This window comes from Ahaetulla prasina, chromosome 3, assembly GCF_028640845.1.
Source record: "Ahaetulla prasina isolate Xishuangbanna chromosome 3, ASM2864084v1, whole genome shotgun sequence".
Lineage (NCBI taxonomy): Eukaryota > Metazoa > Chordata > Lepidosauria > Squamata > Colubridae > Ahaetulla > Ahaetulla prasina.
The window spans coordinates 52,341,634-52,369,042 of record NC_080541.1 but is presented as its reverse complement, the minus strand read 5'-3'; the positions used below and the strand labels follow the sequence as shown (position 1 = coordinate 52,369,042).

Genomic DNA, 27,409 nt, shown 5'->3' with positions numbered 1-27,409 from the left:
CTCAGGTTTTTAAAGTAATGCTGAACAATATCCCAAAGTTTGTAAAATAGTATTGACTAGATTTGAAAATATGAGAATGAATGATATATTATACCCCGATGGTTAAACTGATTCTTTTATCTAAAGAAGAGAATATATTTAATTTTGTCTCTATTTTGAAATTGCTTCTGGATTTTGTGCTTACAATGGGAAAAAACATGAACTTTTGTTTTTGTTAACTAGACTGGCTTATTGTTATGGAAATGGCTTGTATATATTGTTGTGTAAAAGCAAAAAGTTGTGGTTGTAATGTTGTTACCTTTTACTGTGCTAAAGAGAGTTGGAAGTCGGTATCTTTTTCTTTTTATCTCCCATTACACTACATCCCTTCTTTTTTCCTCCCTCTCTCCTTACTTTTTGATGCTTTTTTTCCTTTTTAATTTTTACTTCGATAAACAAATAAAAAGTTAAATGGACAAGAAAGGCTAAAAGCCTATCAGATATTAAAATTCTTTTCCTTAGTTGCCTGTTTTTTTCCCTAGGTCACAAATATAAGTGCAGCAGGAACCTCCCCCCAGCCCCACAAAATATGGTTATAAATCAAAGCTAATCATAGAAATAAAATCTGCATGTTAACCTGAATGGAAAATCACACAGAAATAAGTGTTCCGTATTCATGTAATACGCACATGTCATATATTGTTTTATTTGTTTTAAAATGTATTTTCTGATATGACAATCATTTGTAAAAATATCTTCATCTGGGCAGTATTTTTCCCTGTATTTGGAAAGAAAATAACTATTAAGGTAACAGTTTCGGGTTCCTGAAAGATGGGTGTTTTGTTAAATCTTTCAACAACAACAATTTATTATTACAGTCTTAGACTAGAGACCAGAACAAATAAAAGCACTTAGTATATATTCACTTAAAAATTCTAGTATAAAATAATAAATAACAACTAAAATCTATAATAAAATCCACTGTCAATTATACATGGTCTGACTATATGATAGTTGCAATCCCTGAACTGTGTGGCTCGTTGTAGGTTCAACACTAAAAAGGAAATGACTAAGCAGTGCAAAGGGTTTGCCACAATTGTTATATAAAATCACTATGGCGGAGAAGACGTGTTTGCGATGAATCCGCAATGCTTAAACCTTTCAAGAATGTGTTTGGGATGTAGAAAGAGTACAAATTAAAATATTTATTTTTTAACACCTTTATAAAAGAGAGTCAGTACAGTTTGGCTACAGAAAAACAAAAATATCTGTTGTTCTCTTGCCATAAATGGAACTCCGAGACATGTTTATCTGAAATTATAAAATATACCCTTTTCAATTCATTAGGATTTATTTCTAAATAAATACTCATCTGTTTATGTGAATACTAATTTAGATAGTAATTTTAATTAATGTGACTTGCTGATTGCCACTTTAGTCCAAAAATTTTACCTGGATCATGTCTTCATTTTCTATAGACTTAATAAATTAATAAATAGGCTATCTTGCTTTCTAAAACTCTCCCATCACTAATTATTTCTTCATAGTTAGGAAAATTAGAAGGAACACATCTCCTTCTGGCATTAGTTGGACACATTTTTAGTAACATTCCTGTTTACCAAATAGATAGGTTTTATGGGATGATGGCTAGACAAAGAAAATTTTCTCCGGTGTAATGTGATCACCTATCAATTTCTCTACCCCCACTGCACAGTTGTGCTTCTGATTAAAGTAATTGTTAACTAAAATTGTAGCTACCATATACTATTAGCAGTCATATATGTTTCATTCTTCAGTCTTTCCAAAGTACAAGGCAAATGAAGATAGAAGAATCCTGCCTTCTCAGAGCCTATATCAGTGATGGCGAAGCTTTTTGGTACCGGGTGCCCAAACTGGAACGTGCATGCATGTGCATGTGCCAGAGCACCATAAACCCGAAGACCTGTTTTTGGCCATTTTTTGGACCATATTCATATTGGAAATGGCCTGGCTCTTTGGCTATTTTTCAGGCCGTTTTCAGGCTGTTTTCCAGTGCTCTGGTGCCCACGAAGTCCAGCTGGCTGGCGCGCACATCAGAGGTGATTTTCAAAATCCATTTCTACTGTTTTTCTCGTGGTCGTGCACACACATGGGCGCACGTGCAACACTTTTGTGTATACACAGAAGTGTCCGGGTGGGTGGGTGGAGCCTCCTGCCACCACCGCTACTGGTTCGCCTGATCCAGGGCGAACCGTTAGCAACCCACCACTTGCGCACATGCATGTAGGAAACCAGAAGAGCAGCTGGTGATGGTGCACATGCCCACAGAGAGGGCTCTGCGTGCCACCTCTGGCACGCATGCCATAGGTTCACCATCATGGACCTATATTTGAAATCAGTGCAAAATCAGAGATAAAATAAAAAAAATATTTCTGTACCGTTTGTATAGTATTTTTGATTGTATTTCAAAACACTATTTTAAAGAAAGGATCATATTATAATGCCTGTGTAAATTATTTTAATCTGATCAGCGAGACTTTAAGGCTGCCTTTTTCCATTTCCCCCCTTTCCTGAGCAATCATGACCACCTTTCGTTTATCTCTGCCAGGTTACACCACCATTTCAATAGGCAGAAATCTTATCACTCCTTCAGTGTGTATCAGGTAACAGGGCTTCAACTGAACCACTGGGAAAGATGCCTAAATTCTGTTATTTCCATTCAACAGAAAATATTCTACTCCAGCTAGAATTAAAAGTAGAGGTTATATTTTATACACCTGGATCTGTATTATTACATTTCTTGTATGTGAATGCAAAGCATTTGAAAAATAATTGGAAGAATCTTTTTCATTTGGGTAGCTTTAGAATGTTATTTTAAATTACTCTTCTTCAAATTGCTGCTTTATGGAGTTGCAATTTAGTTGAGAATATTTACAACGGCACTAGAGCTATGATACACAGAAAGAGCCATATTATATTTCACATATCCTGTAATTCTCAGTAGCCCAAATTGTATTATAGGTGTTCTTTTAAAAGATGGACTGCTTTGTGATTTCCTTTGAAGTGGCTATAGAATTTTAAAAAGTATACTTTGAAAAGAAAAAAATAAACCTAATATCCGTGTGACTTTGATGTATCCAAAATAGATGTAACATTAGGGAATATTTTTTACAGATAATCTCTGTTGATTTACTTTTTTCTTGGATTCTGAATGCAAAGAAAAAAGTATTCATTTATTTATTCATTACCCTATCTCTTTGACTTTTCTTCCAAGGAATTTAGAATAAGATAAGTAGCTTCCAGACAGTTCTCCCATTAAAGATACTATCCAGACCTAGCCTTTGAGAGATTTACAGTAATTGCGATCTCCGTTGAATTCATACAAGAAAAATGATTCCTTGTATGAAGAAATTCCTTCCTGAAGAAATAATTATGATAATTCACAAGGTTCACCACTACATTTCAAAAATATAATATAAATTAAAAGAAAAAAATAATTCTCATTTCAAGATTGTGGAAGAATTATTGCTGATATTTTAGATCCGTTTTCAGCAGAGTGCAAATAAGAAAACTGTGTATCTGAAAGACATCATTACTGAGATTTTAAAGTCCAACCCCTGAGCAGAACAAGAATCTAAATTAAAACATCCAAAACAAATAACTCTGAAGTATTTTCTTGAACACTTTCAATGAAAGAAAGCACTTTGTTTTTTGGATACTTTTAATTCCTCTTAATATTAGTAAATACATTCTAATATTCAAAAATGTGGGAATATTTTGAATATGCGTAAATAATCAAGTAAGATGGAGGAATGATTTTTTATTTTGAAAAATATTCATAGGCTTAAGTAAAATAAAGTTTGTTAGTTCTTGGAACAGTATCAGTGTATGACAAATCCTACTTATAAACTATATGGTTAACCATTCATGTATTCTTTTCTACATCTATTTTTGTGCTATTAATTAAAATGTGACTCATGTTAATTAGCTATTTTAAAAAACCCTGCACTGCCATGTATGTTCAGAAAGTTAAGTTCAATCAAGATAGCAGAGTCTTCAATCTCATTCATATTAGTATCATAGGCCTTTGCAGGTGGGGGAGTGAGTAACACCATTGTTATTTTTGTCATCCTACAAAAGTCATCATGACATATATAACTGACACAAGTGAGGCAATTTATAGCATTTTTGTAGTGACATCCTGACTCCTATTCATCATTGTGACTTCTAATAGATAGCTATGATTAGTACTGTATATCTTGCGGTGAGGTAATGAGTAACTCAGGCCACATATGTTTGATCCTTAGCTATTTCTGAATCATGATTGACTCAGATATTGAGTAATGCAAAAGCAAGATAGCAAAACATAACCTTCGAAACAATTTTAATGATAAAATGTTTACTTTTCTTTTGTTTACATCAAGGTTTTCTCCTATTTGGCCAAGAGACAGAAATAAAATTGTTTTTGGCTCCAGTGTTCACAATGGGAGTATACAGAACAGGGTTGAAAATAACAATTTGTTTATCAGAGATGAATATAAAATTATCTGTTATGACAAGCCAGACTGAAAAACAAATTACAAATTAATGAGTAAAATGAATATAAGCCGGATCTGATCTGATATTCTTCCTTTCAATTAATTTCAGGTTTTGAAAGTGTTTTAAAGAAATATTCTGCACATTCTTGTCATGGCTTCTAGTAAGATTTTATTGTACATGGCTGAGCTAGATCTTTAACATTTGAGCCAAAAGGCTTCTACCAGATCCTTTTTTTTTTTTGGAAGTGGCATAATGAATGTTTTGAGTTTATACATTTAAAGAAAATGGCAAGAATTTTATTTAATAGACATTAAATAAAAATATATCACGAAGGAACAGATAACAAAAAATCTACCAGTGTTATTTTGCCTATTTTGAAGGGAAGCATAATCTTTGAAATTATCATTGAATAAACAGTGCCATATTTATATCTCTATTAAGGTTAGATATAATTTTCATATACTGCTCAGTCATTCCAAATTTGTTGAGAAAAAATAGTATATGTAACTGCTTTTGCTATTATCTTCAGCATCAGATATCAATCCAATGATCATGATCATTGAGAAGCATAACAGTAGGTGAACTTTCATCTCTCTGTTTCTCTCTCCCCCACCTTCCTTCAATTAAGTAAACACGTGTGTATTTTTCTTTCAAATTTCATGCCACAAGGTGAAACATGGAAGAATCTAAAACATGATAGTAGATGCTAGAGCTAGAAATGGATTTCATCTGCACCAATAAATATTGTAATGTCAAGGCCTTCCCAAGGAGTACCTTAGTAACAAACCTTGTTGATTATTAAATTTAGGCATTCAGGGAAGTCCCCAAAAAATTAAAACTATAATCAATACAATTTATTAAAGAAAATGGATCTTTGCATGGGTTTATTTTGTGCACCAATTGCATCCATTTCTGGATTGGGAGGCCCTAGTCACACACACCTTAGTCACCTCCCATTTAGATGATTATAATATATTCTTACTGAATATGGGCATTTGGAAGTTGTAAATGGCACAGAGTTCAGTAATTCTCTGAATCCTTGTATGAAAAAAATATCAGTTCAGAAAGCCGCAAGAATGAAAGAATTCTGCAGTCCAACTCTAAAGATCAGTTTTATTTATTATTTATTTATGTAGCACCAACCTTTTGTCTCTAAAGTTAATAACACAATAAAGAAGTACATTACTGGCAATCTTAGTCCTAATCAACCCACGAGCACCTCCATTCCTGAACTTGCTTTTAAATAGCCAAATTTTTAAAAACTTTCTAAAATTCGGGAGTAAAGAAAATGATCACTTCTGAGTCCCCTCTTGCTGCACTTCATGGAAAAGCAGAGACAATCTTCTTGGGCAGTCAAATTTGATGTGGAATAAGCAGTTTCACAGGACTTCCACTACATCTTATTACCATATCCAAAATGTATGTTGCCATTAAAAAATCCTCATCAAAAATAGGTTCCAGTCAATCTACCCTCAAAGCTTTGAAGTTATTAGCGTTGATAATGGTTGTTACACTTTATGAGATTCAGTAACCTGTATCTGTTCCTCAGTATGAGGAAGCTTCATAGTTTATTCAGTCTCTTGATTAGTTAAACAAATCCTAATATATTGGCGGGAAACAAGCACGTTGCTGATTGGTTGAAGCCGCCGGTTAAACAGTATATAAGGAGAGGTTTTTCCCCAGCCTGGTTGCTGGGTTCACCCTATATTAAAGAGCTGTTGTCACTACCCTGGTCTCCAGCCTCGTTACTTCCCGAACTTAACACTGGCGACGAGGATGGGATCTCGAGGCTAAGGAGAACCAGAACCGAGCTGAAGCACGGAAGAACCGAACCCAGCAAACACAGGGCAGAAACGCGGAGATGGCCAGTTACACTCCGCCCGCGCCGTTTGACCCAGCTAGAGAGAAATGGGGAACGTACATGACCCGCTTCAAAGCTTAGAAGCCAACGAACTGCAAGGAGTTCCAGACAACCGCAAAGGGCATACTTCTTGAGCCACTGCGGTCCCGAGGTCATCGACATCGCGGAAGCCCTGGCAGAGCCAACGCCGTACAATCGGTATCGTGGCAAACTCTGCAAACCCTGCTAAAAACCATTTCGCGCCCCGTCCAAATCGTCGGCGTTTGAATTTGGAGAGCGCCGACAGCTAGAGGAGAATCCATCGACTACATGGCCGCCCTGCGGAAAGCCTCCAAAGACTGTGGGTACCGAGACCTGACGAGGCGCTGCTGGAGCAACTCATCCGGGGTCAAAGACATGCGTTTGCGGGCGGCTGCTATCAAAAAGCAATCTAACGCTGGCAAACGCCTGGACGGCCAGAGCGCATGAAATGTCCACCCAAGCGGCGGAGACCCTGCAAAAGCCACTGCAGCGGCGGTTCAAAGTCAACCCCGGTGCACCAGGAAGAGATCCAAACCGAATCCGACGGTGAGGATGAAGAAGGGGTTTGTCGAACCGAGAAATGCGACAAAGAAGACCGGGACGAATGCGGAAGTTGCGGAGGTCAACACCGGCGTCAACACTGCAAGTTCAAGGACGCTACATGTCGGCGGTGCGAGAAGAAGGGGCACCTAGCTCAAGTCTGTCGAGCTCCCCAACCTTCCCGCCGAAAATTCAAATCGGCCAATCAGAGCGCGGGATCGGCAAGGCGACCCGTGATTGGCTCAAACAAAAAAGGCGCGAACTCGAATCAAACGACGGTGATCATAGGCCGCGCATCAACCAGGGTGGAGAAGAAAATCTTCACCAAGCCCAAAATAGAAGGAGTGCCGTGCCGACTAGAAGTGGACACCGGGTCAGCGATCACCATCATGTCCTGGGACACTTTAGCGAAAGTCGTTGCCATCAGTAGCGCCACCTGCAAACACAACGGCTACGAGTCCACGACTACCAAGGGAATCGCATCCCTGTTCGAGGGACCACCTCTGTCCGAGTCGAGTACGGACCACACAAGAAGACCCTGCCCATCACGATCGTCGAAGGGACCCTGCCTAGTTTGTTGGGACTAGACTGGTTTCGTGCACTGGGCATGGGAGTGACTGGCATCTACAGAAGTGACTGTAACCTAAAAGACACACTCATGAACGAGTTCGAAGATGTCTTCAAGGACTGCCTGGGCAAGTACAAGGGGACCCCTATTTCCTTCAACTTAGACCCCCAGGTAGCCCCCATTAGGTTAAAGGCAAGGAGAGTCCCTTTTGCCCTTAAACCTAAAATTGACAAGGAGCTAGATAAGCTCATAAATCAGGGGATTCTGGTGCCAGTCGATCACGCAAAGTGGGAGACGCCAATCGTCACCCCAGTAAAACCAGATGGGTCAATTAGAATCTGCGCTGACTACAAGGCGACATTAAACAAAGCCTTACAGAAAAGCGCTTACCGGTTCCGTGGTGCAACACTTGCTGCACTCTTTGGGGCAAGGGCAAGTCTTTGCAAAGTTAGACTTGGCTCAAGCCTATCAACAACTGCCCGTAGACGCCAACACAGCCAAGCCCAAACGATTGTAACTCACAGAGGTGCTTTCAAGTGTACCCGATTACAATTTGGGGTGAGTGTGGCACCGGGCTGTTCCAAAATTTAATGGAACGACTTCTGCAAGGGCTCCCAGGGTAGTCCCTACTGATGATGTATTGATATCAGCCGAAAATTTAGAGGAATTGGGGAGCGTTTAAGAAAAGTTCTGGGCATTTTCCGTCAGCCGGACTAAAGGTTAAAGTGAACAAATGCCAGATAGGGGTAGAATCACGAGTTCTTGGGCTACGAATAGACAAGAAAGGAATTCACCCCACTGAGAGCAAGGTCAAGGCAATCAGAAAGGCTCCAGCGCCCAAAACAAAACAGAGCTACAGGCATTCCTGGGCTAGTGAATTTTACGGTCTTTTAAAAACAAGGCGACCGTTGCCGAGCCGCTGCATAAGCTTCTGGGTAAGAATACTGTTTGGTCTTGGGGACAGCCAGAGGCTAGAGCTTTTGAAAAAGTAAAAAACCTACTCTCGAGCGACAGCCTACTGATTCAATATCATAGCTCGTTGCCCTTATTACTGGTTTGCGATGCCTCCCCTTACGGGGTGGGGGCTGTGCTAAGCCACAGGCTTCCAAACGGCACAGAAGCCCCTATAGCCTTCTACTCCAGAACGATGTCCTCCACAGAGAGGAACTATAGCCAGTTAGATAAGGAAGCGCTAGCAATCGTGTCAGGGGTAAAAAAGTTTCACGAATACGTTTTCGGTAGAGACTTTGAAATTGTGACTGACCATAGACCGTTGTTAGGGATACTGGCTGGCGACCGCCCAACGCCTGTGGCACTGTCGCCACGGTTGACCCGGTGGACTATATTTTTAGCCGCTTATTCCTACAAACTGCAGCATCGACCGGGAAAAGAAGTGGGGCACGCGGACGCTTTAAGCAGGTGCCCACTACCAGGGGCGATCGAAGACCCCACCCCGGGGACGCCCATCCTGCTAATTGACTCTTTGGACTCTGGCCCGGTCACATCTAAGGAGGTGGCTCGGGCATCTTACCGGGACATTACATTGAGGACTGTACTCGGTTGGGTACAAAGAGGGTGGCCCGCTGTGCCGGGCGAGCAATTTAAGGAATTTGTAAAAAAACGGGGGGAACTATCGGCTCAAGGGGGGTGCCTGCTGTGGGGCGATCGAGTGGTGATCCCGGTGAAACTGAGGGAAAGGGTATTGGACCTCCTCCACGAGGGTCATCCAGGGATCGTAAGGATGAAGGGGCTGGCAAGAAGCTATGTGTGGTGGCCACTCATGGACTCAGAAATTGCTGAGAGGGTAGGAAAATGCCAGGCTTGCCAAGAGTCCAGACCTCTACCCCCAACGGCCCCAGTCAGGAATGGGAAAACCCCAAGGGCCCTGGTCGAGAATCCACATTGATTTTGCTGGCCCTTTCCACGGCCAAACCTTCCTAGTGGTTGTCGACGCTTTCTAAATGGTTGGAAATCATTCTCATGAGATCCATGACAGCCGAGGCAGTAATCGCAGCCCTGCGGCACCTATTCGCAACCCACGGGTTGCCTGACACGCTAGTATCCGACAACGGCCCGCAATTCACGGCAACCCAGTTTGAGGAATACTTGGCAGAGGAGGGCATCCGACATGCCCTCTCTGCGCCTTTCCACCCTGCGTCGAATGGCCTTGCAGAGCGTTCCGTCCGGAGCGCTAAGGAGGCATTGTCCAGACTCAAGCCAGGCGACTGGCAAACAAAGATAGACTTCTTTCTGGCTATTCAGCACAGAACCCCCAGCACTGCTACAGGCAGAAGCCCAGCCGAATTATTGATGGGGCGGAAGCTCCGGTGCCCACTGGACCGTTTAAATCCCCATTACACACCAGAGGGTTACAAGGGGGAACTGGAAAAAACTAGAGAAATGGGCATAGGCGACCGAGTGTGGGCCCGCAACTATGGGGACGGCCCAAGTTGGCTAGCAGGGCAAATCATAAAAGCAACCGGTCCAAAATCATACTTAGTTGAGTTAAAAGACAACCGAGTATGGAGGCGCCACATAGATCAGATAAGAAAACGAATAGCCGAACAACCCGAGCTAAATGAGACAGATAATGACCAATCATTATTTGAACCCACAGCTGACCATAACCCGGGGGAGGCGCAAGACTTAGCTGAGTTCCCGGAGGTCCAGCGACGCCATCAGGTTCCCGATGGAAACAGCAGGGAAAACTCTGAAAGTAATCCAAGGCCGGATGGCCTAGAAAAAGAGTCTGCAAGTAATCCAGGGCCGGATGGCCTAGAGAAAGAGCTGGGAGGAGCAAACAGCCCCTCCGACCAGCTCAACCCACTCCCAAGGACTGAACCGCGCAGGTCCGAAAGAATCAGGAGACGCCCAGGTTATTTGCGTGACTACGTTGAGAAATAACATGTAAATAATATGTAAATAGAGGTAAAGTGTTTTCTGGGAGGGGAGGAGTGTTATGTATCTTTAAATATTTTGGCGGGAAACAAGCACGTTGCTGATTGGTTGAAGCCGCCGGTTAAACAGTATATAAGGAGAGGTTTTTCCCCAGCCTGGTTGCTGGGTTCACCCTATATTAAAGAGCTGTTGTCACTACCCTGGTCTCCAGCCTCGTTACTTCCCGAACTTAACAGTTTGTATTTAACCCATTCGATGGTTAGTTGTAAAAACAGTTTATTAGAGTACATGAATATTTTTATAAACATGATTTAAAAAGAAAAGGGCTATTTTTTTCTTTTTATGATCCTGTAATATTATAAAGGGGGAAAAAATCTGTTTTAAGTTTTGACACTCTTCAAACTATGTTTTGTAGAATTATAATTTTTTGAAATGGATGCGTATCTTCTTAGCAAAAAACTGTCTATATGGATTATATGCATTTGCAATATTCAATGAAAATGAGATACTTTAAATGCAACTTTTTTGTTATATTTAAAGCTTGCCAGTAGAGATATTCATATTACGCTCTGGATTTTTACAGCTGGTTTTCTTTCTTGCTGTGAGATTAAATTGCTTTAGTCTCTCTTTGCTTATTTTGGAATGTGAAAGCATTGCAGAAACTTGCTGAGAATATGTTTGTTTCTTAATTCTACTCAGGATATTATTGGGAGCAAAGAGGGCCCATGACTATTGGTTCTTACTGTAATTTGTAAATGAATTGTGTAGAAATCTCATTCTTGCATATAAAATCAACTTTATTCAATTCAGCCCACCAATTAACATTTTATTTAATTTTCAGACTAAGCTAATATATTTGTGGAACAAAAAAATTGCAGAGTCTGTTCCTATGCCTTGTGGCATGTCAAGCCCAGCAGGGCTCAAACCAAGCTGACCTGAAAACTGATGATGCATTTTCAAGGTTATTGTATGAGTGTTCAAACACATAACAGCAATTGCTTTGAATGATCCCTTAAAAGAAATGGAAGAGAAAATGAAACTTGGGTCACTGATCCAAAAAAAGTCCTGTCCAAGCCAGGTAAAAAGAATGGCTATATATCAAGCAGGAGACCATAATTGTCTTAGAAGTAAACTAGGGCACATAGCCAAGGCTTGAAATTTATTGTATATTTTATACAATATATTGTATTTTAATTGTATTGCAATAGTACAACTAAATTGTATTATTTAGATATTTGATATATTCCATTTGCTCGAGAAACTGAAAATGGCCTAAATTGTATCTGGAATGTTAGAAATGATAATACCAGTGGTCCACAGTTAACAATCACTAGTTCAGTGACCATTAAAACCTATGACAAATTAATAAGCAGTACTTACGACCAGTCCTAGGAGGGCCTTTGCATAGCTTCATGTTTTGTGCCAGATACACCCATTCCTGAATCCAGGAGTTCTGCTCATGGTGATTCATACACTACTTATCTCCTGGATGGACTTCTGTCATATGCTCTACATGGGCCTGCCCTTGAAGAATATCATCTGCTCCATGAGCTGCATTGGTTCCCAGTTTGCTTCTGGACCCAATTCAAGGTTCTGGAAGTGACCTTTAAAGCCTTTCATAGCATGTGGCTGGATTATTTGAAGGGCCACCTTTTATCAATTACATCTGCTATCAGGTCTGGCTGTAGAGGTACGCTGCAGGTCCATCTGTTAAGGAGTTACATCTGATAGGATCTAGGAGATAAGCCTTCTCTCCCCCATGGAACATCATTCCTCTGAGGTGACATTGGATCCATCTCTCCAAACCTTCTGGAAGTCCCCTAAAATCTGGTTGTGTCAACAGGCCTTGGGATCAAAAGGGAATGGCAATTTGATTCGGTGACTCCATTGTTAATCTGATGCTGTCTCTTAGCTTTTTATAATAAGATTACTTTTTTTGTGCATTTTGAATATTTTTAAAATTGTTTTATGGTTGTTTGTATGCCACCTAGAAGCATGCTCTATGAGATGGGTGTATATACATACATACATACATACATACATACATACATACATACATACATACATACATACATACATATATATATATATATATATATATATATATATGTAGGTCTATGTAGGTCAGAAAACATATATATATATATATATATATATATATATATATATATATATATATATATATATATATATATATATATATATATATATGTAGGTCTATGTAGGTCAGAAAGCATATATATATATATATATATATATATGTCTGCCATTTTAAAAAATCAGTACAAATATTCGCATACATTTTGTAATGCGTTTTTCTTAATATATACTTTTCTTACACAGGAAAGCTTTTTTTTTACTAAAATATGCATTGTTCTATATACTTTTTCCAAATGTATTCATTTTTGTACATGTCTTTATTGGAGAATAGCATCTCACATTTCAGAAACATAAATATTTAGAGTACAATTGAATTTCCATTTCTGTATTTAGTACATTTGCATAAAAATGTGAATCAGAAGAATATTTCCCAACTCCTACTTCAAAGTGCTTTGTCTGCATGAATCTAAGCTTAAAGAGGAGATGTTTGGGGGATAAATCCAGGAAGCCATTTGTGCTTGTTAAATATTTTTCATTCTGTTTAATGAAAGTAGCTGTATTATCATTATTTGTTTTAAAGATGAGGTAATGCAGAAACTAAACATTCAGTGCTATAAGTATTGCTCTATATCAAGTTTAGGTAAAATAATGAAACACCAAATTGCATGCCTACATAAACAAATTATGGCTCAATGTTTGAATAAATATTCCTTTGAAAAAAGTCCAAGCTTTTAAGATTCCTAGGAGGATCATATGACTGACTTTCAGAAAAGGAATAGTAAGACCGTGCTTATTCAACTTTATTCAAGTTTGTATCTATCAGTGATCTCAAACTCACATCAAAATGAATCTTGCATAAGGATGAGCTCACTAGATGGAAAGTTGCAAGACTGAAGTACCTCCACGCATATGCACATTCATAAACTGTCGCAAAAGTCTCCAGTGTCATAAATTTAAACAATTGCTCTGCTTCAGTGGTCCCAGTGCAGGACCAGATACCAGTTACCTCTGGACCATTCATGGAACCAACCTCTCATTGAAGTTGGCAGTAAGGAAGAGCCATGGGGGAGGCAGGAAAAGGCATCCAACTCTCAGACATAATAGAGTACAAGCCGGGGCAATAGAGGGCAACCCCCAATAGTTTCCCTCCCACTGTATAACCGAGCAAAATGTCCTCTAACCTACTCCCCAGCATTGTTGGCTGCTAAAAATGACCTGGGTGCAGGTAATTTGTGCAGCCCACAAAGTATATTTGAGGGTCCTGATCTAAAGCATTGATGTGAACATGAAATGCTTTCACATACCCACAAATATGAAACATGGGTTGTTTTCTTCAATGATGAGATTAGTAAAACTCAAATGGCAGCTATGCAAGAAAGAAAAACAATTGACTCCAGAGCCAGTTGCACTTATAGTGATGACTATAATCAAGAAGTATTAGGATTGTTCTACGCAGCAGAATGTCTTGACCCAGAGATGTTCAGCCAGTCTGCAAAATTGTCCGTGACTCAGCCTAATGATAAAAGGAAGACATGATAAAATGTAGGTACACTAGTAATTGAAGCAATGTGCTTCATGGTTTTATATTGAAGACTAAACAGTTGTAACTGCAGAGCAATTTGTTGGGGCTTATTATGGAAAGTTACTGAAGCATACAGAAGCTGGTGCTTGTTTTTCATAGATTAGCTTTTCCTGACCTGGCAATCTTAAATGTGTTGTGATGACAAGTCCCTGAATTCCCATCCAACATGTCCACTAGCTAAAAAGTCTGGGAGTTGTTGTATTTCTGTGAAACTCTGAAAGGCTGCCATATATATTAGCTAAGATTTTTTTTGTCGGTGAAAACAAAAGAAAACAAAACAAAGCCTCTGCTGGTGATAGTGTGGTGCCATAGCATTATGATTATTTCAGCAGCTATTCAATTCTGACTTGAATACCCAGAATTAAATTAAATGGAATCATATTCAAACATTGCTTAAATCTGGGATTCTAACATAGTATCTAAGGCGTCACTCTATAATTAGATAGTGCCTTGTTGTTCAGCAAGCCCTGTGTAATTCTTTATGTATTTGATTGAATTATTGGTGTATGGTTTCCTGCCTAAGCAGGGGCTTTGACTAGAAGACCTCCAAGGTCTCTTCCAACTCTGTTATTCTAATCTTATTCTAATTTCCATTTTAAACAAAATTTAAAAGGAAGTAGCTTCTTGCAAAGCAAAGTATAACTATTGAGATTGGTATTCATTTTTATTTCTAAGATATATCTTTGTCATTTGTTTGATTTGGCATTCATACAAATCAGCCATCAATAGACACATAGAAACAAACCACGTTTACTCACTATTTAGCCATGGTGGTGCAGTGGTTAGAATGCAGTACTGCAGGCTACTTCTGCTGACTGCCAGCTAACAGCAGTTCAGCAGTTTGAATCTCATTAGCTCAAGGTTGATTCAGGACTTCCATCCTTCCAAAGTCAGTATAATGAGGACCCAGATTGTTGGGAGCAATATGCTAACTCTGTAAACTGCTTAGAGAGGGCTATAAAATACTGTGGAGTGATATATAAATCTAAGTGCTATAGAGGCAATAAAAAGAGGCAATAAAACAGCTAAAAAGAAAATAAAAATACACTTTTATTTTTGCTAGGAAGATCATATCCTTCCTAGCAATCTTCACCAGATAAGTAGGGATTAAAGAAACAAACAAACAAAAAAACTGAAAACAATACCCTAATCAAGGAACTACCAAAAAGAAAACTACTCTCCCATCAATATTGGTGTCAGGCTCAAAGAATCGGGACTATTTATAAGGTTGCAGCTTGGAAGATTTATTTAAGCTTATATCCAAGAATCTGGTCAACTAAAATTCAACAGAAAATTATAGCCAGATATGAGTCAACGGAATTCAGGAGGGGTTGGCGTGCTTATGGAAATGCAACAACTCTAAGCTAATGATGTGCTTACCTCCACCCCCAGCTCTGCCTGCTCTTCTACAACTGACAGCACAAGCTACAGTACATAAACAGGGAGCAAACCCACTCACCCACTAGCACTGATGATGTCACCTGCTCAGGTAATGAAACATCTGCAAGCAAACAACCAAGCTCAGAGAATACCAAAGACTCCACAAAATGTAACTTTATTTCTAATAATTTTATTCAAATGCATACATTACCTTAAAAAAGAAAAATGATGAAAGGTGCTTTGTTTGAAAACATGCTTACCTGCCTAGGAAAAAATAAAGGTCACTTAAAGTTGAAAATAGCCTAGAGGCTAAATCAGTGGCAGGGGAAAATATAATCAGTTGGCCTTTAAATACATTGACTTTGTGTAATTTGCCACACCCATCATTGCTAGGAATTTTTTTGAGTCAGCAAATTATTCTCATAAAATGTCAGATGTACTCTTTGATACAAAACTTTTGGGTATATATTTCTAGTTGCTGTGCAGAAGACAGTTAATAGTTCTTATTTCAGGTGGAGAAGTAAGAAGCTAGATATTGATGTTATTCATAAGACATAGATTTGGTGTTCTTTGAGGATTTTCTAAGCAATAAAAGGAAAAAATAGTTTGAAAAATATAGCTATATGTGATTGGAAACTTTAACATATTTCTTTTGCTTAAGGGTTGTTTTAAATTCAAATTGGCAATACTTATTTTCACTTATTTTGATTTTGCTTTCTGGTAAAGGTAGCCGAATAGATTTTTTATATGGCTGTTTTTTTTAAAAATATGCTGAAAAATAGTATATTGTTTTTTAAAAATATGTCAGATCTCTCTAGAGCTAAGCATGAGAGAAATTACCTATTCTCCATCATTTCTGCTTTCCATTATTTACTATATATATATATATATATATAAATGAATGGTTGGTAAACCATGTATGTTGCTTTTTTATCCTAATATCAGTGAATATAGTATTGTTTTCAGACCATTAAATGCCATGTTTAAATGCTTCTTTGAGCTTTACAGCATCTTACCATACCATTTTTTCTTTATTCATGTGATTTGGGATCATGGCAGGAAACAGAAATTAATGCTGTATGAAAGAAAGGAGGAGTGGAAATGAAACTAGTATTCAAATAATAAAAGGACATTATCGTACAGAAGGCCAGGTTGCAGTTATTTCAGCATGGGAATTTTCATCCAAGTTCTTATTTGACTATAGTTTAATGGCTAATTGTAATAATTGAGAATAAGAGTTATGCACCTATTTATGGAATCTATTTAGGGAATCTATTTAGGGATTAACTATTTAGAGAATCTGCTTAGCTTACATTATTTTTGTGGCTATGCACAAAGTTCACTACCTTAATTTAGACTTCCATTCAATCCTAGCATCAACTGTTCCTATTGTTTTCTGAAAGTTGTGATAGATAAGAGTGATTGATTATATGTGGTCATATCAGTAAAAGCTCTTACCAGCCACATAAATAGATTTTCTTCAGGACAGCCTATCCCCAACCTGATCTTTCACATCTTCTAATAATACGACTATTGCTGCTGTAATAGAATCCATCCAGTTTGCTGCTTGTCATCCTATCTGAAAGTTGTAGGATTATGCAAACATGTTTGATCAAAATAGGGCTTTCAAAATTAATAAACAAGTATGATGCCTTTCTTATTATTAACATTAAAATTAAAATTTCAACACCACAAGGGATTGCAAGCCATTTTTATTGTATAATCTTAAACCTCGGGGAGAATAAAAAAATCTCATTGTGTTCATGGAACTTTCTAGTAAATTAGCTTAGAACTCTTGCTTTTAATTTTGCAATCCAATATATTCTTACCTGGGAGTAAATCCCACTGAAAACAAGTGGAGCTCTTTCCAAGTAAGTTGAACAATGCCATTTTAAACCTTGGAAATGATGTGACTCTAGGGTTGAGGAATGTTATTTATACTGGATAGGATAGTAAATTTCTTCAACCTCAGGTTGTGTGTTTTAAAACAAGATGTTGGATATGGCATTGGGATAGCTGCTTTGTTAAAGAAGAAAACTAAACTAAAGCTCTTTGAATTTAGATTTCATTACAATATTTTTATCACATAACTCATAGAAACAAATTGTACTGCACTAAAGATTCCTCTGTATGGTGCTTTAAAACAGGGGTCTCCAACCTTGGCAGCTTTAAGACTTGTGGGCTTCAACTCCCAGAATCCCACAGCCAGCAAAGCTGGCTGAGGAATTCTGGGAGTTGAAGTCCACAAGTCTTAAAGCTGCCAAGGTTGGAGACCCCTGCTTTAAATACATTCACATTCTTTTATGCAGCCTGTATTTACTGAATCTCTTGATTGATTTTGGCCGCAGAGTCCAGCAGAGGGTGCTCAATGGCACAAAATAGTGTAAACTTCTGTTACTAAAGGGAAGTGTGAATTAACAACTGGTTAGGTTTAATAGTATATTTGCTGGAATATGGCATCATTACCATTTAAAAAGTGAACTTAATATTAGAATAGATTTTTAAAAAGACTTAAATTAGATGACGGCATATTTAAGATTAATAAATTTTCAAATATAGTTCCACCAGTATTTGCTTTGTTCTGTTTGGGTTTTCTTCTACAGTTTTATTTGTTTTGGAGTTGTGTCTATTGTTCTTTTTTATAGAAAGTAAGTTTTATTAATGGATTTTAGGCTTTAAAGGATGATTTCATTTCTTTTATATAAGTCTGTTCACATCTAATAATATTTACAATTAACACAGATTTTTATATTTCAAATAAGGTATCATAATGTCATAAAGATCCTGATTAAGAATGGCAAAGTGTGATAAATACTGTTCTTCTAGTACTGTATGTATGTATAATATAAAGCTGTTTGTGTCTAACAGCTGTTAGGTTAAATGCTGTTTATGCCTATTGATTATGGGAGACAAAACATAAGCCTTAGTGCTGAAATCTACTAATAGAAAATAATAAAAGAAACATTTTCAATCACATACTCAAAAGTTTCCACTTCTAATAATTGACAACGTTATTTTAAATTCATTGGCTGAATTTGAATATTTAACAAAATAAATACATATGACTTCAAATGCTGGTTGCTAATCAACCTCTGTGAAAACAAATATGGCCTCTAAGGTTCGTGAAAATAGCATTTAATTCAAAACCAAAAGTCAATGCTTGGCATGTATAAAGGATTAGAACATGAAGAACTAATTCTCCTAAGGGCATTCACTGCTCCCTTTCATGACTATATATGCTACCTGGTTCCTTGAATAGAATAACAGAAAATTTTGGCATTTAGAAATCACTTTTTAAATACACTGGATTGATCTGAACATCCATATTATAAATCCAAGAATTTGAGTTTTTCTATACAATATTTGGTCTCAATAATACCTTTTAAATATTTGATTTGTTTTAATCATTATTGGAGTAGTTGAAGACTAAAGTGAATATAATAACTTTTTTAAGCAGTGGCCGCCAACCTTCTGGGCACCAGGAACCTTTTCCACGGAGAAAGGTTTTTCAGTGGACCAGAGGGTGTGTGATTTTTCATGCTGCCTGCATCCCATGGATGGGCCTTAACTTGTTTGTGTGGTCCAGTTGCTGGCATGTTGCAGACTGGTATTGGTCCAGATACCAGGGCTCGGAGAACTCTGCTCTTGAGTATTAAATAAATTCTTCCTCAAATGGCCATGTTCAATTATTATCCATCTTTGTAGTTTTACATTTTAAGTTTCTGCTTTTATAATACTCTAGAGTATTATATTAAAAAAATCCCTGCTCACCCTATATGAGTGGCATGATCTTCCTCAATCTTGGGTCCTTTACCAGAGGCCTGGAGTTTGAGAGTTTTGCACAGTTTCTCAGCTATTCCTAGCACTGCACTCTTCTGGACACAGTGCTGATGTTCTTGGGATCTGTTGAAGACATTCTCAGCTTAGGAGTCCCTGGACCCACTTTGATCTTTACTTTCCACATCCTCTCTTGTTCTTACTTCAGACCCTGGTACTTCTCCAGCTTCTCATATTCCTTCCTGATGTCACTGTCACTTGGCATTGCTATTTCTAACACCACTGCTGTCTTCTGATCCTTGACTACCACAACAAGGTCTGGTTGATTGGCCAGGATTCTGCTTGTACATTTAGATCTGAAAGTCTTAGTCCTGTTATTCTCCACAACTTTCTGTGGAATCTCTGATCCAATACAGTATATTCTTGCTTCATTATTTTGTTTGAACTGATGAAATAATTCCAGCTATCACTTGGTACAGCATCACTGAGTTTTCTCTCCTATATTCAACTAATTTGCATTTTTTAAATTTATCTAAACAATTTTTAAAAATTAAGTCTACAACTGTTTGATGATTCAAATGGGAAGTAAAAAGGTTCTTAAACAAGTAGTTAATAGAGAAGATGTGTGCATGACAACCAAGTATATAGTCTGTAAAGAAAATATTCTTTTTAAAAGGCATTTAGATCAAAACAATGTATTTTATTCAGTTTTCAGTCATGATAGTATTTGTTTCAATTCCCAAGGATCTGACTTTGTAATTAATTCTAGTTCCACTTGATATGAAATAATGTGTCTCTGTGCGTGTATAGAGTAAAGTTAATTCATCTTGGCCTAATAAATGTGACATGTAATTGCATGTCAGAGTTTCATTCTATTTAGATATTTATTAGAGAAATCTCTGTATTCATTCCATTGTTAAGCTGCTAGGATATGCTTGAGGTATCTTGATTTTTAAATATTATATTGACTTCTTTGGTAGTTTAATTTGATATGTTAAGCCAGAAATGTGTTTCAAAATTTTGCTTCTTTTAGGAATACTCTTGTTTTTACTTACTGATTGTAAATGTTGTACTTCAGATTTTTGGGAGGAGTTCTGTGGACTATAGTAGACATTACACTTGTATAGGAAAAGAGATATAATTTCTTCCGAGCTCCACTATTAAATCAGTCAGACTAATGGGATGTGGGGAGGACTTGGGAAAAGGGGGAAGAGATGCTGCCTGGTTAGGAGAAGACACAGCTGCATAACAGGGAGAAAAAGAAACCCAGAAAGGAAGCTCCTTAGCTTCTGAGACTATAAAAGAGATGGTGGGAAATTTGAACAGACGTACAAGGCTTTGTTAGTGTAGCCTTACAATACAGTAGAATTGGTTCATCTGCTCATGTTTCCCGTCTGGTGTACTGGGAAAGCTGACAATCATTCACTAATACTAAATGAAAGATGCACGGGTAGTCCACATTTAATTCAGTGACTCATTCAGCAACCATTCAAAGTTATGATGGCACTTAACAAAGAGACTCACGAACATTTCTCATAGTTGTGACCATTGTAGCATCCCCACAGTCACATAATCATGATTCAGCTAGCAACTGGCTTGCAATTATGACAGTCTCAATATCTTGCTTTCATGTGATTGCCATTAGTACACTTCTTTGCCTGGTTTCCAACAGGTTAAATCAATGGGAAGCTGGCAGGAGAAGGATTTGCCTAATGATGGCAATTGGAACTCCCATAATTGCAGTTGTAAGTCAGTGCAATCACCTGATGCATATACTGGCTCTTTTGCCTTAGCAACATAATTCATCTACTTTTATTTCCAATAATTTATCCAGACATTTCCTTAAAATGTTTCTATCCTGTGTATTTGAAACAAAAAAACCTAACAGCTACATCACCCAAAATCCATTCTAAAAATGATCACCTTCAATATGATATCAGCTCCAATTTTGCTGTTATAAGTCTTTGATTTAATGAAGCAAATGTAACAAATGAAATTTGTGTATGGACACTCCCCCTAAAATAATAGACATGCTCATTGTATGTGAAGATATCTGCACAGGGCACTTACATGTACATTAAATTTTGTTATATTTATGTCATATAAATTTATCATTTGATAATGCAATTGACATAAATTGACATGAATGATAAAATATGCAGAATAGAATAGAATAGAATAGAATAGAATAGAATAGAATAGAATAGAATAGAATAGAATAGAATAGAATAGAATAGAATAGAATTGAATTGAATTGAATTGAATTTTTTATTGGCCAAGTGTGATTGGACACACAAGGAATTTGTCTTGGTGCATATGCTCTCAGTGTACATAAAATAAAAGATACCTTCATCAAGAATCATAAGGTACAACACTTACTGATAATCATAGGGTACAAATAAGCAATCAGGAAACAATCAATATCAATATAAATTGTAAGGATACAAGCAACAAAGTTACAGTCATACAGTCATAAGTGGGAGGAGATAGGTTCAAGAGGAACAAACACCTCCATTGAATAGTTCATTAAAGCAAAGTTTTATTGTAATATGCAACATTTGATAAGGACATAATCATAATTTGAAGTAACAATTACAATTGATATTATGTAATTAAATTATCTTGGTTAAATTCATTCAGATTAGTATTGCTCTATTAAAAGTTCCATGAAGAGAAAAGCTTGCAATCCGGTGCTTCCTTTTAAGTAATTTAATTAATTGTTTATGATTATAATCATCATGATTAAAGTTTTTATTTCACAAATATAAATATTTGTGTTGTAAATGTAAGTTTTGTAAATATTTCACAAAACATGTATTCTTCACACAAAAACTAAAACTAAATACAATATAATGTTTTTGACATTTGTTTAATTGGAGTCACCTTCTCTAGTTTTAGGACTTGGATGGAGAACAGATTATGATTTAGATCATATTTATGCAGAACTATTGAACCTTCAAAATGTTTCACAAACCTTTTAGCACCACTATATATTAGAATTATTTCTTAAACAGCAATTGATTCTACACTTCCAAGCAGAATCCTTTGAAATCAAAGGAACTCCCAGTAGATTTAGGAAAGTTTCTCATCCCAGAATGGCTTCAAATTACTGTACTGTACTGTTGTCTACTTATACCAGGATGTATGGTTTATACTGGCTATGTTAAAGCAGTACTGCCCATATTTGTTCCGAGCTAGCCCTTGCAATTTTGGGAGGGAGGGTTTCGAAAGGGCTGCGGGTTGAGGAGCTGCCGGGCCCCAGCTGGCCCGTCCTGTCTCTCTTGCGAGCGAGTTCCTAAGAGCCGCAAGGATACCCAGTTCAAAGCAACCCGCTGGGCTCCTCCGTCCGTGCTCGCCCGGTCTCGCGACGGGGACGGCCGGGCTAACGCCTGGCGCTTTTGCCGGCTGGAAGCTTAACGCTGGGATGATGAGCCCAAGAGCGGAGCGGCTTTGAATTGCAACCTTGGCTGGAGTTTCGCTTCACCTTCCTGCATCGGTTGGCCTGAGGGCTTCAAGCGTAGCCGGGCTGCGTGGGAAGGCTACCGGGTCGACCCAACCAAACCCCTGGCTCTACACGGCTGGGCGGGCGGGAGAAAAGGGGTGGGTAGAAGGGGCTTGTAGGAAGGCTTCAGGCGCCCGAGCAGAGCTGGAGCCCGCCAGGCGGCTTTTCCGAATGCGTTGAAGCTCCCCCACATCCCTTCCCCGTGTGCCAGATGTGGAGCCCCTGGCAAGGGCCGCCTGTGGATGATGGGGCTTGAACTCTGCGAGTCTGGAAGATCCAGCTTTCACCGCTCGGGAAACCTCCTCCTCAGCCGAGAAGGCTGGCGGCTCCCCGCCCGCCGCGCGACAAGCCGGTCCCAATCCAGCCGAACGGTGAAAGCGAGCGGCGCCGCATGTCGCTTTCACCGCTCGGCTGGACTGGGACCGGTGGGAGGAAGCGGAGCTGCCGGCTGTGGCGCCCGCCGAGCCGGAGCCGCCGCCGCCGCCGCCGCCGCCTGGAAGAGGGAGGAGGTGACCTTCACGCTGGAGAGGGTGGGGATGGTGGGGTTGAGGCGTGCAAGAGGAGCGGCGTGGAGGAAGAGGAGGCGCGCCTCTTGCACGCCCCTCAACCCCCACACAGCCGGCAGCTCCGCTTCCTCCCTAGGGCACACAGGCGCACACACACACACACACAAAAGGCCTTTCCACGCCGCTCCTCTTGCACGCCCCTCAACCCCCACACAGCCGGCAGCTCCGCTTCCTCCCTAGGGCACACAGGCGCGCACACACGCACACACACACAAAAGGCCTTTCCACGCCACTCCTCTTGCACGCCCCTCAACCCCCACAGCCGGCAGCTCCGCTTCCTCCCACCTTCCTCCTTGCCAAAGTCCGCGGTGCCCGGGTTGCCGCTGGCTCGCCGCCGCCTCCCAGCGCAGGAGATCGGAGGACGGAGGCCAGGGCGAACGGGAACAGCCCACGCCCAAGAGGGAAAGGGAGCGAGTGGGTGGGTGGCTGGGACGAGACCCCACCACAAACACACACACACACGCCTGTGAGACGCCTTGCTTGCATGTCACACACACGCACCGCCGCTGGGAAAAAAAAGGATGGATGGATGGATGGAAGTAAGGAAGGAAGGATGGATTGATGGATGGAGGCGACCGCTTTGAAGCGCAACCCTTCTCCCGCAACTAAGGGGGTCAATGTTTTCCCAATCCTAGGGTGTGGGAAACAGTCATTCTTTCTTCCTCCTAGTCTCTCCCGAGATCGCACTGCAGCGCCCATCATCCCCAGCCGGCAATCTGAGCTCGTGCCATGGCCGGGCGTGGAGGGTGTAGTGGTGGTAAAACGGCCAGGAGAAAGCTTTCGCTCTTTTCGAGAGGTCCTCTTGGAAGGCTGCCTTGGAAAGGGAAAGTGGGGAGGGGGCAGAGATTTCTCCCTCAAAGGTCCCCTTGGAAGGCTGGGTTGGAAAGGGAAAGTGGGGAGGGGGCAGAGATTTCTTCCTCGGGTCCTTCTAGAGTCCTTGAGAAACTGATATCATACAAGGTTAATAAATTATACTCCTCCTCCTCATTGATGAGTTTTTCATCCTGAAATTGATTGAAACAGTGTACCATCATATGCTGCCATAGTATAGTGTTAACAACATCTGTAAAGATGATATATGAGCATGACACTAAGTTTTTTCTATATTTCCCCCTTTATTGAAAAACTTCCATCATGCTTCTTTCTGAAAACAAAGGTCATTATAATATACCTCATTATATATTTGATTTGATGATATTTCAGTTAATAAATACCATTTAAGGTGTTAAGCTTCTTTTCTTTTTCAGCAGCAAAGTGAATTACAACTTTAAAGAACTTTATTACTTTATATTCATTTATTTTAAGTATAGATTTTAGATTTTTAAACAAATATGTTTAGAGCTTTTATATCTTTCAAGTTATTCAAATTATCCCCTCAGCAGGTATATAATGGCATCCAATTCCAATATCATGTTGGGGCTTTTGAGCAAGGGAGGAGGAACGTGAGCACCGCCTTTCGCGCTGGCATTCCGGGATTTCCCTTTGTTTAGAGCTGGGAATCCTCCTTCCCCCTTTTGCACTCCCTCCCTCCCTCTCTCTCTCTCTCTCTCTCTCACACACACACACACACACACACACACACACACACACACACACACACAGACTTCTAAAGTCGATTGGCACAATGAAAGGCAAAGACCACAATTGTTTTAAGAAAGAAGCTTTAGCAGGGAGGGGGGATGGGAGGGTGTTTTAAGTTTTGGCAAACAGCCAGGCCAACTGTATTGGAGAAGGTCACACAACTGGCCTTAACATTTTAGCTGCTGTCTTTTTCCTCACACTTGGGTTTAATGATATTAGAGACCCTTATTGCCCTGCCAAAAAAAAAAAAAAAGCCACCCCAACGTCTATGAAAATTAACCTTCTCTGCCAAGAGACACTGTGCAGGGTATTTTCACTATTGGTGTGCATACAGGCTTAGATTTGTGCTGGGTTCTTAGTGCTTAGAGCACTGACCTTCAGAGGCACCCTGGTCCCTTGGAAGCTAAAGGAGGACTCATTTTCATGCTTGCAGTTGTATTGTCAATTTCTGTGAGACAATGTTGTTGAAGTAACTCACTCACTCATTCATTCATTCATTCATTCCTTGTGTGTCCAATCACACTTAGCCAATAAAAATTCTATTCTATTCTATTCTATTCATTCATTCATTCATTCATTTTATTTTGTCAAATACATATTAAATAATTATATAAATATAAGCATGAATTGAATACATAAAAGGAATACAACTAAAGGGAACATTAGGACAGGGACGGTAGGCACGCTGGTGCTCTTATGCACGCCTTACAGACCTCTTAGGAATGGGGTGAGGTCAATACTAGATAGTCTTTGGTTAAGGCTTTGGGGATTTTGGGAAGAGACCACAGAGTCAGGTAGCACATTCCAGGCATTAACAACTCTGTTACTGAAGTCACATTTTCTGCAATCTAGATTGGAGAGGTTCACTTTTAAGTTTGAATCTATTGTGTTCTCGTGTATTGTTGTGGTTGAAGCTGAAGTAGTCATTGATAGGAAGTACATTGTAGCAGATAATTTTATGAGCTATGCTCAGGTCATACCAAAGGCGGCGTAGTTCTAAATTTTCTAAAGCTGGGAATCCTCCTTCCCCCTTTTGCACTTTTATTGTTTTTCGTTCAAATAAATATTCATGTTATTTTACTTGGCTCTATCTTTATTTTTTACATTGACCAGTAGCTGCCTCATTTCCCACCCTCGGCTTATACTCGAGTCAATAGTTTTTCCCAGTTTTTGTGGTAAAAATAGGTGCCTCGGCTTATATTCGGATCGGCTTATACTCGAGTATATACGGTAATTGTTTATGATTATAATCATCATGATTAAAGTTTTTATTTCACAAATATAAATATTTGTGTTGTAAATGTAAGTTTTGTAAATATTTCACAAAACATGTATTCTTCACACAAAAACTAAAACTAAATACAATATAATGTTTTTGACATTTGTTTAATTGGATTCACCTTCTCTAGTTTTAGGACTTGGATGGAGAACAGATTATGATTTAGATCATATTTATGCAGAACTATTGAACCTTCAAAATGTTTCACAAACTTTTTAGCACCACTATATATTAGAATTATTTCTTAAACAGCAATTGATTCTACACTTCCAAGCAGAATCCTTTGAAATCAAAGGAACTCCCAGTAGATTTAGGAAAGTTTCTCATCCCAGAATGGCTTCAAATTACTGTACTGTACTGTTGTCTACTTATACCAGGATGTATGGTTTATACTGGCTATGTTAAAGCAGTACTGCCCATATTTGTTCCGAGCTAGCCCTTGCAATTTTAAATGTGGCTGTTCAGGAGTCTTTTAGCATTCTTTTGTTGCCTCTCCATCCTATGGAATGCAGCTGCCCATGAACTTGTACCATTTTGATCATTCATGTGCAACAGCCGCATTGTCTACAACATTCTAAAAATAAGGCATTACGGTGTTATTTGCAAAGTAATTTCACATAAATATTTGGACTCTAGCTCTTTTTCAATGCTGAACTGTTTACTGTGTGAAAATAGCATAATTATAATTTGCAGACTTTTTGCCTGAAGCTGAAGGGGCAGATGCATATGATTAAGTTTCAACTGGCCTGTTATTGTAATGTAGATGTTGGGAGGTTTTCAGGATTTTTTTAAAGTGAAACATGAGTTTTAAGAAGAGGGAAGAAGGTTCTGAGAAACACTCCGTTTTAGCCAGTTTTATTTTTGTTTTTCAGTGGCACTTCTCCATTAGCTTGTCTGAATGCAATGCTTCATACCAACACTCGTGTTGGTGATGGGACATTCTTCAAAATTCCTGGCAAGGCAGGACTCTACGCACTCAAGGTGAGTTTCATATTTTTAGAAACAAAATTACCCAGACCTGTGAAGTCTATGCATTGAGTTAACAAATCATATAAATAAATAAATAAATAAATTAGATTGAAATCATTAGGTAGGGAACAGGGCTAAACTGTATTTGAGACATTTTTAAGATAGCAATTAACATGATTTCCAATCCAGATAAACTTTATACGCGAAACAAAATTCAAGAATAGGCATAGCTTTATTTTTTTTCCTAGCTGAGATGTTAGATGTTGCCTTTTTTGAAATAAATAAAGG

At 39.0% G+C, this 27,409-nt stretch overlaps 1 protein-coding gene across 1 annotated transcript in view; it reads left to right on the top strand.

The window, feature by feature from the left end:
• ASXL3 (ASXL transcriptional regulator 3) overlaps window positions 1-27,409 on the top strand; it is a 137,364-nt gene that overhangs the window by 43,132 nt on the left and 66,823 nt on the right. Inside the window, exon 3 of the mRNA XM_058176925.1 lies at window positions 27,025-27,133. Within this exon, the coding sequence (XP_058032908.1) occupies window positions 27,025-27,133 (109 nt within the window). The remainder of the gene's footprint in view (window positions 1-27,024; window positions 27,134-27,409) is intronic.